This window comes from Amblyraja radiata, chromosome 1 (genome assembly GCF_010909765.2).
Source record: "Amblyraja radiata isolate CabotCenter1 chromosome 1, sAmbRad1.1.pri, whole genome shotgun sequence".
NCBI lineage: Eukaryota > Metazoa > Chordata > Chondrichthyes > Rajiformes > Rajidae > Amblyraja > Amblyraja radiata.
This window is the reverse complement of record NC_045956.1, coordinates 97,759,835-97,778,984: the sequence shown is the minus strand read 5'-3', so window position 1 is coordinate 97,778,984 and position 19,150 is coordinate 97,759,835. Positions and strand designations below refer to the sequence as shown.

Genomic DNA, 19,150 nt, shown 5'->3' with positions numbered 1-19,150 from the left:
TTGCTTCGATGTTCTGGTATTACATCCACTCAGGCTGCAACACCTCCTCGTGTAAAAACAAGGGTTTATTTAGTTCATTGAACACTGAAATACCATAATCGTACACTTGCATTCAGCTACATAACCTTGATCATCTGTCACCCTAAAACATGACCAAATCTCATCAACTACGGCTTCTGCATCCAGCAAATTACTGTGGAAGTTGAACTTCAGTGTGTGTTGCTATAGAGATGAAGATTTGAATCAATGTGTGTGCTTCGTGCACAGGTTATGAACAATCTGTTCTCTAAAACAACATTAAGAAAATACATCAAAGCAATAAAGTGTGCTGATGACAATGGAACATGTGCTGTGTGTTTCAATATATTGAAGGTAAACATCTACAGTAATAAATAATTTCAACTAATGTTTCGGCATACGCATTTTCTTAGTATGTCATGTTTTTCTGAAATATACTTAATGTTGCTTTTTTCCCCCGTATGGCCGTATGGTAATTCGCATATCACTGTACCTTAATTTTCAAGTTGGTTGACGACACCAACATTGTGGACTGAATTACAGATGAGTCAGAGTATAGAAGTGAGATCGACCGACTGACCAAATGCTGCCAGCACAACAACCTGGCTCTCAATATCAGCAAAACCAAAGAACTGATTGTGGACTTTGGAAGAGGAAGGTTGAGGACCCACAATCTTGTTTACATCAACGATGGTGGAGAGAGTCAAAAACTTCAAATTCCTGGGCATTAATATTTCCGACGATCTTTCCTGGACCCAGCACACTGATGTAATTATAAAGAGAGCACATCAGCGCCTCTACTTCCTGAGAAGGTTACGGAGATTCGGTATGTCATAAAGGATTCTCTTGAACTTCTACATGTGCATTGTAGAGAGCATATTGACTGGTTGCACCGTGGCCGGTTTGGCAACTTGAACGTCCAGGTGCGGAAAAGACTGCAAAAAGTTGTGAACACTGCCCAGTCCATCACCGGCTCTGACCTCCTCACCATCGAAGGGATTTAGTGGAGTCGCTGCCTCAAAAAGGCAGCTAACATCATCAGAGACCCACACCATCCTGGCCACACTCATCTCACCGCTGCCATCGGGAAGAAGGTACAGGAGCCTGAGAACTGTAACGTCCAGCTTCAGCTTCTTCCCTACAACCATCAGGCTATTAAACACTAAATCCTCATAAGCTATGAACTACAATAGATAACAATAGAAGATTATTATTATTATTGCACTGTTATTGTTTATTTTTTTAGATTTGTTATATTATTTGTTATGATTACATATTCTGTTGTGCTGCAGCAAGTAGGAATTTCATTGTTCTTTCTGGAACATATGACAATAAAACACTCTTGACTCTCTTTGAAACCTTTGATATTGATGGGTTGACACATACTAAGTGGTGATACTCTTGCTGGCTGGAAACAAGAGAATTGTGGATTTGTTGTAGCAACAAATCTTCAAAGACAAGGAGGACAAATAAGCAAATAAGAAACAACCAATAAAGATTGATTTAGGTTTGGGTTTAGGCTTATTATTTTTCCCATGTGCCGGGGCACAGGAAGAATGTCTGTTTTGCATGCTATGCAATAGATCAGATGTACCATACATAGATACAATCAGTTCAAACTCAAGTACAATAGATTGAGCAAAGGGTACAGTGTGCAGAATATAGTTCCCTGTACAGTAGTGCATCAGTTAGACAAACTCCCAATGTTCTCAACCCGCTGCAAACATTGATTTCTCCAACCTCGTTACCCTTGCATCCCCTCTCACTCCATCGCTCCCCCATCTTGGTAGTTGTACTAGTTTCACTGTCATTGTGTCGGAAGGAACTTCAGATGCCGGTTTGCACCAAAGATAGACACACTACTGGAGTGGCTCGGTGGGTCAGGCAGCATCTCTGGTGAGCATGGCAAGGCGACACTTCACCATGATGGTTTCATCCACACAAATTCTTCCCTAATTCCCATTCTGTTGCCCTCCCCTTAAGGGTCACAAACTGAGATTCTTCCATGCAACTGTAGAGCCCATATTATTGTACGGGTGTGAGGCATGGACTATTACTCGAGCACTGTCCAAGTTTCTCGATGGTACCTACACCTGAATGCTCAGAAAAGTTCAAAATGTCAGTTGGAGGGACCACATCACCCTCTGAAGAATCCACCTCCGACCGAGAAGGTCAGGTCGAGAAGGATGAGGCTCACTGCTCCCTGCCACCGCCACCCAGAAATGTCAGCAAACAAGGTTGTGCTGTGGGAACCCACCCATGTGGGAACCCACCCATGGAGGAGATGTGTGGTGCGTCTGTCGGAAACCACCACCACTGCGTCGATAAAGTTTTAAACGCCGATGAATGAACAAATCCCCTCATTCCCATTTACTGGTGCCCTCCCCTAATTCACCCATTTACTTACTATTAGTACTTACGTACTATCCAGTATGTAGCTCAGTCCAGCGATCAACCTATAATCCAGTATGTAGCCCAGTCCAGGGAGCTATCTAGCTCTCCAGGTATGTAGCAGGACAGATGGCGGGACTGTCATATGAGGAAAGATTGAAAAGACTAGGCTTGTATTCACTGGAGTTTAGAAGGATGAGGGGATATCTTATGGAAACATATAAAATTATAAAAGGACTGGACAAGCTAGATGCAGAAAAATGGTCCCAATGTTGGGCAAGTCCAGAACCAGGGGCCATAGTCTTAGAATAAAGGGGAGGCCATTAAGACTGAGGTGAGAAAACACTTTTTCACCCAGAGTAGTGAATTTGTGGAATTTCCTGCCACAGAGGGCAGTGGAGGCCAAATCACTGGATGGATTTAAGAGAGAGTTAGATAGAGCTCAAGGGGCTAGTGGAATCAAGGGATATGGGGAGAAGGAAGGCACGGGTTATTATAGACAATAGGTGCAGGACTATGCCATTTGGCCCTTCTAGCCAGCACCGCCATTCAATGTGATCATGGCTGATCATCCCCAATCAGTACCCTGTTCCTGCCTTCTCCCCATATCCCCTGACTCCACTATATTTAAGAGCCCTATCTAACTCTCTCTTGAAAGCATCCAGAGAACCCACATCCACTGCCCTCTGAGGCAGATAATTCCTCAGACTCACCACTCTCTGTGAGAAAAAGTGTTTCCTCGTCTCCGTTCTAAATGGCTTACTCCTTATTCTTAAACTGTGGCCCCTGGTTCTGGACTCCCCCAACATCGGGAACATTTTTCTTGCCTCTAGCATGTCCAAACCCTTAACAATCTAATATGTTTCAATGAGATAACCTCTCATCCTTCTAAACTCCAGAGTGTACAAGCCCACCTGCTTATTGATTGGGGGCGATCAGCCATGATCACAATGAATGGCGGTGTTGGCTCGATGAGCCGAATGGCCTCCTCCTGCACCTATTTTCTATGTTTCAAAGTCCTGCCCCCCCGGCAACGTCATGTCCATTATTTAACTTTTCTGTTGAGCGGCAGTCGGTCCATTGGCTTGCAGGCGACTCCGCCTTTCGGGTTGGTGGCCATTCGATAAGTTTGCTTTTAGGCGACGCAGCTTTTCGGTTCGTTGGCTTTTAGGCGTTCCGCCCTTTCTGTTAGTTTGCATTTAGGCGTCCCATCCTTTCGGTTAGTAGGCGTTTTGTCTTCGGAATCTTTCGGTTTATTGGCGTTCGGCCTCGTTTCCATTCGGTTCTTTTGCTTAGACTTCTTTGCTTCGGCCTCTCGTCCACATGATCCACGTCATTGCCTGGAGTCAAGACCCAGCTTGGTCTGAAATTCCCTCTTGGCATTCTGAACCATTGTATGAAGGTCGTAGATAGATTTCTCATACAGCTCGAGTTCATGCAGACCTGGACTTCACCTCACAGTTCATCCATAATTTCTGGTTGGGGTGTACAAGTGTCATCTTCTTTGGTACACAGTCCTCTACACACTCGCTGATAAAGTCAGTGACAATAGTGACATATTAATTTAGGTTATCCGCAGTCCCTGAATATGAACCAATTCACAGACTCAAAGAATGTGATCTCTTCCCATGGACACTAAGGCATGACTTTCTGTTTGTAACCAGGGAGTAGAAACACAACCAGGTGATCAAATTTACAAAGAGCAGTCTGGGAATGGAGCGGGTATGCATTTATGATGGTTGTATAGGGAGTATGGGATTCTAGTCGGGCAGGAGTCATGCTGATTGTATTTTGGCAACATACTCTTGAGATTGTGTAGGAAGGAAGGGCAGATGCTGGTTTAAACCAAAGACAGAGACAAAAAGCTGAACTTGGCGGACAGGCAACATCTATGGAAAAAAGAAATGGCCGATGTTTTGAATCGAGACCCTTCTTCAGACTAGTTAGGGAAAAGAGAAATTAGAGTTTATAGACGATGAAGTAGAAAGATAAAGAACAATGTATGAAAGATATGCAAAAAGGTAACTATGATAAAGGAAACGGGCTATTGTTAGCTGCTTGTTGGGTGAAAACGAGAAGCTAGTGTGACTTGGGTGGGGGAGGGAAAGAGAGGGAGGGAATGCCGGGCTTACCTGAAGTTAGATAAATCAATATTCATACCACTGGACTGTAAGCTGCCCAAGCGAAATATGAGATGCTGTTCCTCCAATTTGTGTTTAGTCTGACTGGCAATGGAGGGGACCTGGGACAGAAAGGTCAGTGTAGAAATGGGAAGGGTAATTAAAATGTTTGGTAACCGGGAGATCAGGTAGGTTCAGGCGGACTGAGCGAAGGTGTTCAGCAAAATGATCGCCCAGTTCACGTTTGGTCTCGCTGATGTATAAGAGTCCACATCTTGAACAACGGATGCAGTAGATGAGGTTGGAGGAGGTGCAAGTGAACTTATGCCTAACCTGAAAGGGCTGCCTAGGTACCTGGAGAGAGTTGAGGGAGGAGGTATTGCGACAGGTGTTGCATCTCCTGCAGGTGCAGGGGACGCTCTTGAGATTCTTGAAGTCCCTGGCTATTATGAACAAGGCCGCGGTGTACATTGCTTCAAAGGTATTGTTGACAGTGTACCGTTCCTCAGATGCAAGCATAGCATCAGCCTGGGGTAGGATGTAGCCTGCAGACAGGATAGCTGAATGTCTTGAAGCAAAATCAAATGTGGTGTTCATCAGGCATTTCATCCAAACCTACTGTGTCCTCGGCTTAGTTTTATAAGTGAAGATTCAATGTTAAATGTGAAGGCAACTGTGTGATTCTGTTGACTCTCAATGTTAAATGTCAAAAATTAACAGTAATAATTTGCTTTTATGCAGTACTTTTAACACAGTGAAGCATCCTAAGCTAGTTTCTTGCTGAAGTACAGAACCACCATACACAAAAACAGGTTACTCACCTGCAGAACTGTTGATGAAGAGAAGGCTAAAAATATGCCCAAGTCTAGTTCAACCCAATTTGGCTTTGAGAATTGAACAAAAACAATTAAGTCAGAAACGCCCTTTTGACTCCCATAAAAAAGGAGAGGTACTTCAAGCCAGATGAGCAGGTTCGTGTTCTGTCAATAGACAATAGACAGTAGACAATAGACAATAGGTGCAGGAGTAGGCCATTTGGCCCTTCGAGCAGGTGAGTAACCTGGTGTTGTGTGTGGTGTGGTTCTGTACTTCAGCAAGAAACTAGCTTAGGATGCTTTACTATGTTAAAAGTACTGCATAAAAGCAAATTATTACTGTTATTTCTTTTTGGGGGGGGAGGGGGGGAAGGGGATATGGGGAGGGGGGGGAGCCTAGATGGTCCCGCTGACTTCCACTGGTCTCTCCATCTCGTCTTGACCCAGGCGGCCTTAGAAGCGTCAGCCAGAGTTGTGCAGAGCAGCTCTTGGGCTTGCATGGCAAAGGGGTGCCGTGACTTGAGGCTCACTCGTCGTGGTGTCTCTGTGACAATCGGATGGAGGAGATGGGATTCACTGGTCTGTGCCTTTCGAGAGATGGCCAGCGTGGCTGTTTTTCGTCTGATGTTGGCTGGGGCGATGCCAGCGAGGACGGGCAGTTGGTTTACTGGAGTGGCTCGTAGGCATCCGGAGACAGTCCGCAGGGCACTGTTGAGGGCAGCATCCAGCTTCTTGGCGTAACGGCTACGGCACCAGACCGGGGCGCAGTACTCGGCGGCTGAGAACACCAGGGCCACTGTGGCCATGCGCATTGTCTTCGTCGTGGCTCCCCATGTGGTGCCGGCTAGGTGGCGAATCAGTGCGGCACGGGCACTTGTCTTTGGCTTGGCACCTTCCAGGTGTTGTTTGAATGACAACGTTCTGTCGAGCTTCACGCTGAGGTACGTGGGGACAGGCTGGGACCGTAACCAGACATTATCCACCATGACGTTCATCTCGCGGGTAGCTTCCCTGTTGTTGAGGTGGAACATTGAAATTATTGTCTTACCCATGCTGAGCTTAAGGCGCCAGTTCCTCAAGTGTGAAGACAGGATGTTCATGTCTTCAGAGAGGCCCTCTTCTGCTGCTTCCCAGGATGGTTTACTGAGTAGGATAGCCAGGTCATCAGCATAGCCATACTTCTTTGACTGGGTTGCAGGCAGGTCATGGGTGTAGATGTTGAACAGCATTGGTGCCAGCACTGAGCCCTGTGGGACGCCGTTCTTACGTTTCCTCACCCTGCTGCATTGCCCGTTGCTGGTGTGTAGCCTGAAGCTGCGGTTGCTCAGCATCTCCATGATGAAGCTCACCATGTGCTTGTCTGGGATGGTTTCCAGAAGCTTCATGTGTAGTCCACGCAGCCAGACAGTATCATATGCAGCTGTGAGGTCCAAGAAGACAGCGCCTGCCTTCTCCCCTGCCTGGAAGCTGTTCTCTATGTCATGGCACAGGAGGGTCACCTGGTCCGCCATTGACCTACCGCTTCGGAAGCCAGCCTGTTCTTTAGGCAGCTGGGAGTCGATCACTGGATTGAGACGTATGTGGAGGAGACATTACAGCAGCTTGTATGGAACACACAGCAGTGAGACGGGTCGGTATCCCTTGGGGTCATCACTAGGCTTGTTTGGCTTCGCCAGAGCGATCACCTTGGCACGGCGCCAGATCTTTGGCTGCTTCAGGCAGCGGAAACACGTGAAGAGGAAGAAGCACAGCCAGTCAGTTGCCTTCTTGCCTTGGTGTTCTATGTATTCCGGGTGGGTGCCGTCGGTGCCTGGTGCCTTACAGCCGTCGGATGGCCTGCTCGATTTCTTGTGTTGTGAAATCGTGGGATAGGTTGGAGTCGCAGCTCGGGGCCCTTGGCAGCTCGTGTACTCTCGCCAATGTTGTTCTGGTGAAGTCCTTGTCCGCGTTGGGGAAGCGGCCGTTGCTCAGCAGTAGCGATGCGATGGAATTTGCAGTGATGGGACACTATGCTGGGATTGTCGACCTGCCCATCAGCTTATTCATGGTCTGCCACGCCTGACGGCTGGAGTGTGTGAAATCAATTGATTCCACTGCCTCTGTCCATCTTTGCCTGCGTTTCTCATTTAATCTGCAGATTAGATTGTTCGCTGCTTTGTTCCTGTCTTCGCTGGTTTGTGATTCTGTGTGGGCGCGAAGTAGGTCTTCACATTCATCATCCCAGCAGGTCAAGTCAAGTCCTACCTGACAGCACACCAAGCAGAGAGCAGGCAGCAAGTCCAACCTCACAGCGCTCCAACCAGACTGCAGGCCACAAATCCAATTTCACAGCATTTCAAACAGAGTGCACACACACACACAGACACACACACACACACACATCACACAGACTCACACACGTACTCACACACACACACATACACACACACACACACACACACACACACACACACACACACACACACACACACACACACACACACATCACACAGACTCACACACGTACTCACACACACACACACACACATACACACACACACACACACACACACACAGACTCACACACACACACACTCACACACACACACACACACACACACACACACACACACACACACACACACACACACACACACACAGACTCACACACACACACACTCACACACACACACACACACACACACACAGACTCACACACACACACACTCACACACACACACACACACACACACAAACACACACACACACACACACACACACAGACTCACACACATACACACACACACACATACACTCACACACACATACACACACAGACTCACACACATACTCACACACATACACACACACACACACACACACACACACAGACTCACACACATACACACACACACACATACAATCACACACACATACACACACAGACTCACACACATACTCACACATACACACACACACACACACACACACAGACTCACACACACACACACACACACACACACACACACACACACACACACACACACACACACACACACACACACACACACACACACACACACACTCACACACATACTCACACACACACACACACACATCTCCACCTTGGGCCTTCTGCAGTCAGCAACACTTCCGCATTCAGCAAGATCTCTGCACTCACTGGAAATTACGTTGTTATGCGCGATCTGTCTATTACGTCACAGAATGAACGGGACTTTTGCAGTAAACACAGTCTGATATAATAAAGCATTTATTGAACAACTTTTATCACCACTTTTAAAACCACTTTAACCACTTTTAACACCACTTTTAAAACCACATTTTAAAGCCGCATTTTAAAACCACATTTTAAAACCACATTTAAAACCACATAAAGGGCACTCACAGGTCAGTAGACACTCAGTGTTTTGTAGTTCCCAGCTCAGATTGAGAGTCATGACCTCTCCCTCACCATCTTGCAGACAGACTGAGCCACGTCCAGACTTCCGGGTTTTATAGCCCCTCCCGCCACTCCCGGAAGGGGCGTGGCCTTCATCGTAATGATTGACAGGAGAGAGAATTTTAAGATTTTTTAAACACTAATAACTCTTTTATTTTTCATCGATGGGAAAAATCATCGGGACCTGATGAGCGGATGGGAACTCTGAGTAAGATGGCCAAAAATCACAGCGGTAAGTGGTAATGTTTTCTCTAAAATTAAAGCACAGTGCAAACAGGAAGTGGTCAAGATGAGACTTTTAATTATATAGATAGATAGATGTATTTTTGTTAAAAGACTGCAAACATTTCAAAATCCCCTTTAATCAAATCTTTGTCAACAGAACTACTAAAATACTCTTGCAAATAATGGAAGCCAAAAACTATATTTTAATCTTATGGGACTCCACGGGCAATATAGATTCGCCATTAAAATTGAGCATTGAAAATTAATCAACCTGCATGATTAGCAATGCACAATAAAATATTAGGATATTATTATAGAATGACAATGTGGCATTGTTGATATATGGATAATTATAAATAGTTGCCAATGGTTCATTTACTGTATAATCCTCTTTACTTTCTCACACTGCTGGAAGCATGTAATTGCTAGATTTTATTTTAATGCTGGTGGGTCAGAACTTAAGGCTTGTTTTCAGAAAAATTGAACATTTTTGCTGACCTCGCTCTTATCTCTGCATTGGTACATTGAATTACTGAAATGCACTGTCTATTTGATTGATGACAGCCGACAGGATAAACTCAAGAGAATTAAAGAAGAGGAAAGTCCAATACTGTGTCAGATAACTTGCTGAGATAGTGAAGAAATCAAAATCTGTGGTTCAGTCATTACAATTTGTCACATTTACTGGTTTGATATCCTGTCAAGGATAAAGCTTCATAATAAAGTAGCACAGCTAATGATGCATCAGTTAGTTCTGTGTAAACAGTGCAGGGCGATTGATGTGAATTAATATAAACAGCTTTAGAGCAGCACTGCTTACCTTTCATGAACCAAATTTATTCATCTTTTCAAAATAAGACAGGATGAACATTTACAAAGTGCTTTCAAATATATCAGGCTAAAGCATTGGAAAATGTCTATAGCAGGTTGCTGGTATCAAAGATGTGCAGGAAAGAACTGCAGATCCTAGTTTAAACAAAAGATAGGCACTAAAAGCTGGAGTAACTCAACGGGTCAGACAGCATCTCTGGAGAAAAGGAATAGGTGCTGTTTCAGGTCAGAACCCTTCGTCAGACTGCTGGTACTAAAGATATTGGTTACTGGTTGTAATTAATTTCCTTTTGAATGTTCTTTCTGTAGATCCATTGTAATAACATATAAAACCTTTTTGAGAATGATGTTAATAAAAATTCTACTGCACATTTTAAGTCATTTGTATTAAAAAAATTATAAATATATTTAGGCCTCGACCACTCTGGCAGTACCTCCGAAACCAACACCAGGTTACAAGGTCACAAGTCATAGGAGTAGAATTAGGTCATTGGACCCATCGAGTCTACTCTGACATTCAATCATGGCTGATCTCTGCCTCCTAATCCCATTTTCCTGCCTTCTCCCCATAACCCTTGACACCAATTCTAATCACGAATTTGTCTATTTCTACCTTAAAAATATCCTCTGATTTGGCCTTTACAGGCCTGTAGTAATAAATTCAACAGTTTAACTACCCTCTGACTAAAGAAGTTCTTCTTCACCTCTTTTCTAAAAGAGCACCCTTTAATTCTGAGGCTATGACCTCTGGTCCTAGACTCTCCCATCCTTTCCACATCCACTCTATCTATGCAAGAGACACGTCAAGATACATTTATTGTCACATGCACCAATTGGCACAGTGAAATTTGTGGTCACCATACAGCCATACGAATAAAATAAAGAACACAGAACACAATAGTCTATAACATAAACATCCCCACACAGCGGTATCAAACTTTCCCACTGCGAGGGAAGGCGGCAAAGTTCAGTCATGCCTTTCATTATTCTGTAAGTTTCAATGAGGTCCCCCCTCAACCTTCTAAACTCCAGCGAGTAGAGACCCAGTGCTGTCAAACGCTCGTCATATGTTAACCCATTAATTCCTGGAATCATTCTTGTAAACCTCCTCTGGACCCTCTCCAGAGCCACCACATCCTTTGAGCAGGACCAGGGCACCAGATGCATGGGAACACCATCGGCATCAGATTCCTCTTCAAATCGCATGTCAATCTGACTGAAAAATGTATTGCTGCTCCTTCATGATCAATGGATTTAAACCCTGGAACTCCCTTTCCATCACTCTGTGGGAACAACAACAAGGTACAGAAAATGCTGATTTACACATAAGAACACAAAGAGCTGGAGTAACAGGCAACATCTCAGGAGAACATGATTAGGTGACGATTTAGGTCAGATTGCTTCTTCAGATTGACAGTCTGAAGAACGGTCCCGACCCGAAATGTCACCTATCCTCCTTCTCCAGAAATGCTGCCTGACCCGTTTAGTTCCAGCCTTTGCTCATCTGGATTCTAACTTCAAAGCCTTCTCTTTGCATCCAAGCTCGTTCTATTAAATTAGGTCATTGGTCAAGGTATGCCTACTTTGAAGAAGTTCTCCTCCTCTCTATTTCCTTCGCTCCATAGATGCTGCTGCACCCGCTGAGTTTCCCCAGCAATTTTGTGTACCCTCGTTCTATTAAATACTGGTTTGCAGATCACATAATGCAGATCCATACCAAGGTCAAGAAGGCTTTTGGAACATTGGCCTTCATCAGTCATTGGATTGAGTATAGAGGTTTGGAGGTAATGTTACAGTTGTACAAAACATTGGCGAGGCCACATTTAGAGTATTGTTTTCAGTGTTGGTCACCCTGTTATAGAAATGATATTGTTATGCTGGAAAGGGTGCAGAAAAGATTTATGAGGATGTTGCCAGGACTCGAGGGCATGAGCTACAGGGAGAGGTTGAGCAGACTAGAGCTTTGTTCCTCAGAGTGCAAGAAGATGAGGGGTGATCTTATAGAGGTGTATAAGATCATGAGAGGAATAGATAGGGTAAATGCACAGATTTGTTTACCCAGAGTTGGAGAATCAAGACCCAGAGGACTTAGGTAAAAGGTGATGGGGAGAAAGGTTTAATAGGAACCTGAGGGGCAACTTTTTTACTCAAAGGGTGACAGGTACATGGAACGAGCTACCAGGTGAGGTAGTTGAGGCAGATATTATCACACCGTTTCTGAAACATTTGGGTAGGTACATGGATAGGACAGGTTTAGAAGTAGGTACATGGATAGGACCCAACCCTTCTATTCTAGTCACAATAGACAATGGACAAGTGTAGTCCAGGTGGGACTGGTCTAAATGGGGCATGTTGTTCGGTGTGGACAAGTTGGGCTGAAGGACCTGTTTCCATACCGTATGACTCTATGACTCCAAGTTCACTTCCACAGATGGATGCAATACTTAGAAATAAATCTATCCCATTTAAGAATCTAGTGACAATGCGCTTTACTTCTGGATCAGCAGTCAGATGCCTGCCTGGGTATCCTAGAATTAAAATTTGTTGTTTTTCCCTGTTGGCTTTCTCAATTGCTGGAGCAAATATCTTTATTTTATGGGGTACCATAATTCCCCCTGGCTATTGCTCTCAGAAGTGAAGAAAGTGAACAAAGTTTGTCAAACAGAAGTCAACTCTCTCTCCCAGGTACACTATACTTTGGAACAATCTCAAGATTCTTAAGGATCACTCGGCCAATTTTACAGAGTAAAACAGCTAGGGGAATGTAGGAAGAGCAAATTATTTCTCCCTACAGCAAATCTTTCTTGGCATGCTGCGAGAAAAAGAAGCCTTTGGCTCAGAAGATTTTGCTGATTCTGTATATATCCTTTTAGTGATGACTTGGTCCTACTTACTTTGTCAACTAAAGCCACTTTAAAATACACTCTCATTAATATGAAACATGCAATATTTCTTTTTTTTGTTTGGTGCAAAGTAACTATAGTTTATGTTGCAGAATTTATGTAGGCTTAGGTGCCGATGCAGATATTAATGTATCCAGTTGCCATGAATCTTTGCAGCTACAGGAATGAAAAATTACATGGATCTTTGCCCTACCCTTCGCTTTCCGACTGACTTTGTTGTGATTGCTCCCAATTTCTATCGTTAATCAAAATGATGACACAGACATTTACCTTTTTAGGTAACTCACAGTCTTAAGCAGTAAAAGTTCAGCACCAGCATTGGTCAGGTGCAGTGCAGAGGACTTTGACTCAGCAAGGTATCTCAGGCTTGGAGAGAGGATTCTCCATTATGCCAGTCTGCAGTTTCTGTTATTGGCACTGTGCAAGTTAATGTCATGATTATGCACATTTATATAAAAGATTCAATAATAGTTCCAGCTTTCAATCACGATCACAGGGTGATCAAGCAATTTGCATTACGTTCCATTTTTTAAATTATAAAATGAATTAGCAGTAGAACCATGAAAAGGGCGTAAAAGAAACATGGATATTAGTTTCGATAGAGAGCAGCTGTGTTGTTCCATGGTTATTTATTAAATTGACAGGAAATAGCGATAAATTAACACATTCAGAAATGATGTGACAGCTTGTTAAGGAATATTTAATTATTTTAGGTTTAATTTAGTTTAGAGATACAGCGCGGAAACAGGCCTTTCGGGCTACCGAGTCTGCACCGTCCAGCGATCCCTGCACATGAACACGATCCTACACACACTAGGGACAATTTTACATTTACAGCAAGCCAATTAACATATAAATCTGTAGGTCTTTGGAGTGTGGGAGGAAACCGACGAACTCGGTGAAAACCCACCCCGGTCATGGAGAGAACTTACTACCCATACAGACAGCAGCCATGGGTACAAGATACTCTTCCACTCTGCCAGGTTCTTTTTCAATGTATCCTTTAAAGTACTGTGTTATTTAGCCAAATGACCAATGTCTTTAGCCAAATGTCCAAAAGAGAAAATTAAAAAGTGGAATGGTGATGAAACATACACATGGAATCTCTCTATTCACTTTTATGACTAAATCTTACGTCATTATGCTTTTAATCATTAATTTGCCAAAAATAATAATATCCTCATTGATTTTAAACTCACGGTGGACTTTCACGGTGGACAATCGATGGGCCAAATGGCCTAATTCTGTTCCCGTGCCTTATTGTTTTATTTTTTCATGCAGTTAATCCTAACTTTAACATTCTGGTAAAACCATTGGGGCAAAATAAATGGATACTAGGCTGGATAAACTTACCAAAAGGTGTTTAGGAACAAAGAATACTCCCCAATTCTCTTCCACCTTTCTCTATCTGCTGCCCTTTTTGCCTATTTTACTCCTTATAGTGGAATTCTTTATCCCATTCAGTTGTCAAGGGATGGAATATTTTAAATGAATGATGAATCCTTCTTTATGCCTTAAAAGAACAGAAATGCAGACAGTGGACAACATGGCACACTGAACTCAAACAATTAGAGGACATGGCACTACAGATGCTGGACTCTTGAGCAAAACACAGAGTACTAGAGGAACTCAGCAGGTCAGGCAATATCAGTGGAGGAAATGGACAGATAAAGTCTTGACCCAAAACATCATCTGTCCAATTTCCTCAACAGATGCTGCCTGACCTGCTAAAACTTCGTGTTGAAATCAAACAATAACTTTTAACACTGCCTTGCTTTCTCGCTTTCTTCCTAAAGTAACAGAATAGCTACTAGTTAGTTTGTTTGTTTTCATTCTGAGACTTGGACAGTTTAAGTGACAGGTCAATACTAGAGATTAAAATAAATTGCAGTAGATTAATATTCATGTGCATATTGTTCTGTCAATACTGATAGAAAAGTTAAAGATCCAGAGAAAATTAAATTCAAACATTTTGGGATTTTATCTCTCAGAATTGAAGACCGGCAGAAGTTTGTTTAATGTTCTGCTCTCACATTAACTCTTTTCCTTAACTGAGCAAAATTTGTCTAACTCACCATAATAATATGGGGCTTGAAAATAGACACAAAATGCTGGGGTACCTGAGTGGGTCAGGCAGCATCTCTGGAGAAAAGGAATACGTGATGTTTCGGGTTGAGACCCTTCTTCAGACCCTTTCCCCAGAGATGCTGCCTGACTTGTTGAGCTATTCCAGCATTTTGTGTCTATCTTTGGTGTAAACGAGCATCTGCAGATCCTTCCTACACAATATGGGGTTTGGTTTGGATTATTTTCTAGACGCACATATCTAAGCAATGAGCAATAGCAACTTTTCAAAGTACAACTTTCATCATCGCACCTATACACGCAAAATAGATGAACTTAAGGAAAGCCAGTTTGATATTGGAATTCATCAAAATTATTCACTGTGACATACGATGTCTGCAGGTTTTTATGAGCAGATGGTGGTCGGCAGTAACACGATGCGGCTTTGTGTGATGCCAGATGATTGATTGATAATTATTTTGATAAAATATGGCATATAAGACTAGTGTTGCTGCAGGAATAGCTACACTGGATAAATTCTTACTTTATGTTCCAATACTATTCCTGACAGTGTTGTCATTTCCTGGCATGCCTCCAAGGAAAGTTCTCCCCGAAATCTCCAGGCAACTCAGTCACTTCATTATACTTTACAATTCCTTTAATATATTGAGATGAAATTCACGCATTGCAGTCTTATCCATCAGGAACAAAATGAACTGTCCAAACCGGCATGATGGCAGTATATGTAGTTTGAGTACTATCCCTCCTGATACATAGGTTGGTATTTGTAGAAATTATTCAACTAATTGACAAGTTCATATGGACAATTCCAGCACCTAGCTATGGCAACTCAGTTTCATTTTGCTGCAGATATAGATTTTAGTTCCTGGACTTTCAAGTGAAACTCAAGATGAATTGGTAAATAGAGACACAATAAGCAACACACAAAATAAGGGAGGAAACAGATTTTACATTTTCTGATTAAATTAAACCAAAACTTGTTGCATAAGAACCCCATTCTAGTTTAGTTTGGTTTAGAGATACAGAGGATCATTTACAATTTTTACTAAAGCCAAAATAATCTACAAACCTCTATGTGCTTGGAGTGTGGGAGGAAACAGGAGCACCCAGGGAAAATCCACGTGGTCAGAGATGGAACATACAAACTCCGTACAGACATCACCCGTAGTCAGGATCAAACCCGGTTCTTTGGCGCTGTAAGGCTGCGCCACCATGCTGCCCCAAATTCTAATCCATCCACTGGATGTCCCCGCAAAAAAAGAATAATATTCAGGTAATCACCAATCTTTCAGCTGTAAATCTGGAACAACAGCTTTAAAACACAGGTAAATTTCTCTGTATTTACTGTATTTCCCTCTATTATTTCCCTGGTGTTGAAGTATATCAATAAATAGCGATATTCCACTGAACAGACACTGCATGTAGATTACTCAAGTATTTCTTTACTAAAGAATCTGCTGTGGTGCCATAAAATATGTTCTATTTTTCCCATTAGAATGCAATTTTGGAAACTTGATGTCTAAAGATATAAATATCAATCATTTGATATTTATATCTTTATTGATATAATTGGGGGTTGTGGGAATTTTTACACATAAATTTGCAGACATTATTGCTGTAACTACTGTATAACTATTGTCTATTTTAAACAGTTGCACTTTCATAAAAAAGATGGGATATTTGAGAAGGATTTGATGGCCTGGATATTGGATCCTATCATGTTGCTGTCTGCAGTGCAAAAGGATCTAACATGGAATGTTAAATAACAAAATGGAGGCCATAGTGTTTTCCGATGGCATTGGTGCTCCACTGGGAATTCCTGTTATGCTTTGAGGTGATAATATTTTAACAGTGTTTGCTGTAGAACTAATGAAGTCACTTTAGGTTTTGCAGCATTTTAAAACCCAGGGTATATTGGACCATGCCTTCTGCCACCTGGTCCGAAGCAACAATCTTTCACCACCCCCTGAAGGACCATGTTTTATTTGCACATGTTTTCTCACCAATATCACTCTGTAAAGGGGCAACTTACACCTTGCTGCTCAAAACTGTGAAGGCCTACACCTTGGCAATGAGGCTTCACCTTGTTACTTCTGCCACTGAGAAGTATCTGTACAATTTTGTGAAGGAAAGATCTTGCCTGAGGAATCTGTTGCAATTCTTTGAGGAAGTAAATAGCAGGATAGACAAATGGGCGTCAGTGGATGTTGTTTACCTGGGTTTTCAGAAGGCCTTCCATAAGATGCCGCACGTGAGGCTGCTAAACAAGATGAAAACCCATGTTAGAGGAAGATACTAGCATGGATAGATGGTTGGCTGAATAGCAGAAGGCAAAGAGTGGGAATAAAGGGGGATTTTTCTGGTTGGCTGCCAGTGACTAGTGATGTTCCGCAAGGGTAGGTGTTCGAACCGCTGTCCCTAATTCTATTCCTATGACTTATGAACTTATTATGAACTTATCTGTAAGAGCTTATGAAATGAAGTATAAAAGCTTGGTTGATCAGTCTGAAGAAGGATCTCAACCCAAAAACGTAATCTATTCCTTCTTTCCAGAGATACAGCCTGTCCCGCTGAGTTACTCCAGAATTTTGTGTCTGTCGAAGCTTGGTTGTTTGTGCCCTTACACATTCCCTTTTTTTCCAGTTGTTTCTATTGGATTTCTACACCTCTCTCACGGCACTCTCCCTGATGTCAGTACCCTCTTGGTGTGGCATTATCACATGCACACCACTTGGTAAAATATATGCTTGCTGATATTTGAGCGGCTCTCATGGACTGTGAACCAGGTTGTTTGTTGACACAGGTCCACAAGTTAGTCCTAAATTGGGGCAAGGTTAATTTTGATGGCATTAGATAGGAACTTGCAAATGATAATTGGGAGAGACTATTAGAATGTAAATGGACATTTGGAAAGTGGGAGGCTTTTAAATGCAAAATAGGGAGAGTGCAGGGGAAGCACGTTCCTGTAGAGTGAAAGGCAAGGCTGGCAGATAGTGAGCCAGGTTGATGATGAACCATATTGAGGCATTTGTCAGGAAAAAAGATAGGCATACGTCAGATATAGCTGGGATCAAGTGAACTCCATGAGGAGTATAAAGTATGTAGAAGTATACTTCAGCAGCAAATTTGGAGACCAAAAAGGGGGCATCGGATATTTTTGGCAGATAAGATAAAGGAAAATCCTGATTCTATGTATATTAAGAGCAAAGAGGTAACATGGGAAAAAATAGGACCCCTTAAGAATCAGCGTGGTCACATATGTGTGGTGCAACAGGGGATGGGCAAGATCTTATATAAATACTACAAACGTTTTCAGCTTCCTTCACCTTCATCAGTTGACAAGGAGTCTGAGAAGGGTCTCAACCTGAAATGTCACCCATTCCTTTTCTCCAGAGATGTTGCCTGGTCTGCTGAGTTACTCCACTACTGCCTATTATCAGTATCTAGAAGTGTGCTTATTTTGGTGCACCAGTCCTTTAAAGTGCATCAGCTGACAAGCATGGCTACAACTCTGAGAATTGGCAGCTGAGGAGCAAGTGTCAAGGACCTTGAGATGAATTTGAAACATGCAAAAGTGTCTATCTTCCAGCCTTACTGCTAGGTGACTCACACAACCTAGTTTCCTTAGTTCCTTGGAGCACAGGAGGATGAACGGTGATCTCGTAGAAGTGTACAAAATAATGAGAGGAATAGATTGGGTAAATGCACACTCTTGCCCAGAGTAGGGAATAGAGAACCAGATGATATAGGTTTAAGGTAAAGGAGGGAAAAATTAATAGGAACCTGTTGTATAACTTTTTTTACACAAAGGGTGGTGGGTGTATGGAGCTGGATGCTGAAGGTGGTAATTGAGGCAGGTGTTTAACATTTAGACAGGTACGTGGATAGGACAGGCTTAGAGGGATATGGGCCAAATGCAGGCAGGTGGAACTAGTGTAGATGGGGCATGTTGATCGGTGTGGGCCGAAGGGCCAGTTTTCACACTGTATGACTCTACCAACAGTCTGCAAAAGGTTAATGTCTAATGCCCTGTGACACTACTTGTACAAAGGGCTCTGCGATCACATTTGAAGAACTGAGTGAATGCAGCCAGGAGTGTGGTGGGCTTTAGGTTTAGAGCAGCCAAACAGCAGAACAATCCAATAAATCACAGCCTCCTAGAGTGAAACAAAACACTGCTTGAAGTAAAGCAGAGAATTTGTCCACCACCAAACCAAATGTGATAGAGATTGTATAACAAATTGCCGTTTATGGATGTTCTTTTCCCAAGTACATTTTGCCTCCTGCTTGTTTCCCCACATAAGTAACGTTCCAAAGCAATTT

The 19,150-nt window shown here is 42.9% G+C and overlaps 1 protein-coding gene across 1 annotated transcript in view; it reads right to left on the bottom strand.

Annotated features, from left to right (window-relative positions):
- Positions 1-5,293: 5,293 nt before the first annotated feature.
- Positions 5,294-19,150, bottom strand: part of LOC116980627 — a 158,190-nt gene continuing 144,333 nt past the window's right edge. The window contains 2 exon segments of the mRNA XM_033033068.1: positions 5,294-5,413; positions 6,133-6,908. Of these exon segments, the coding sequence (XP_032888959.1) occupies positions 5,294-5,413; positions 6,133-6,908 (896 nt within the window).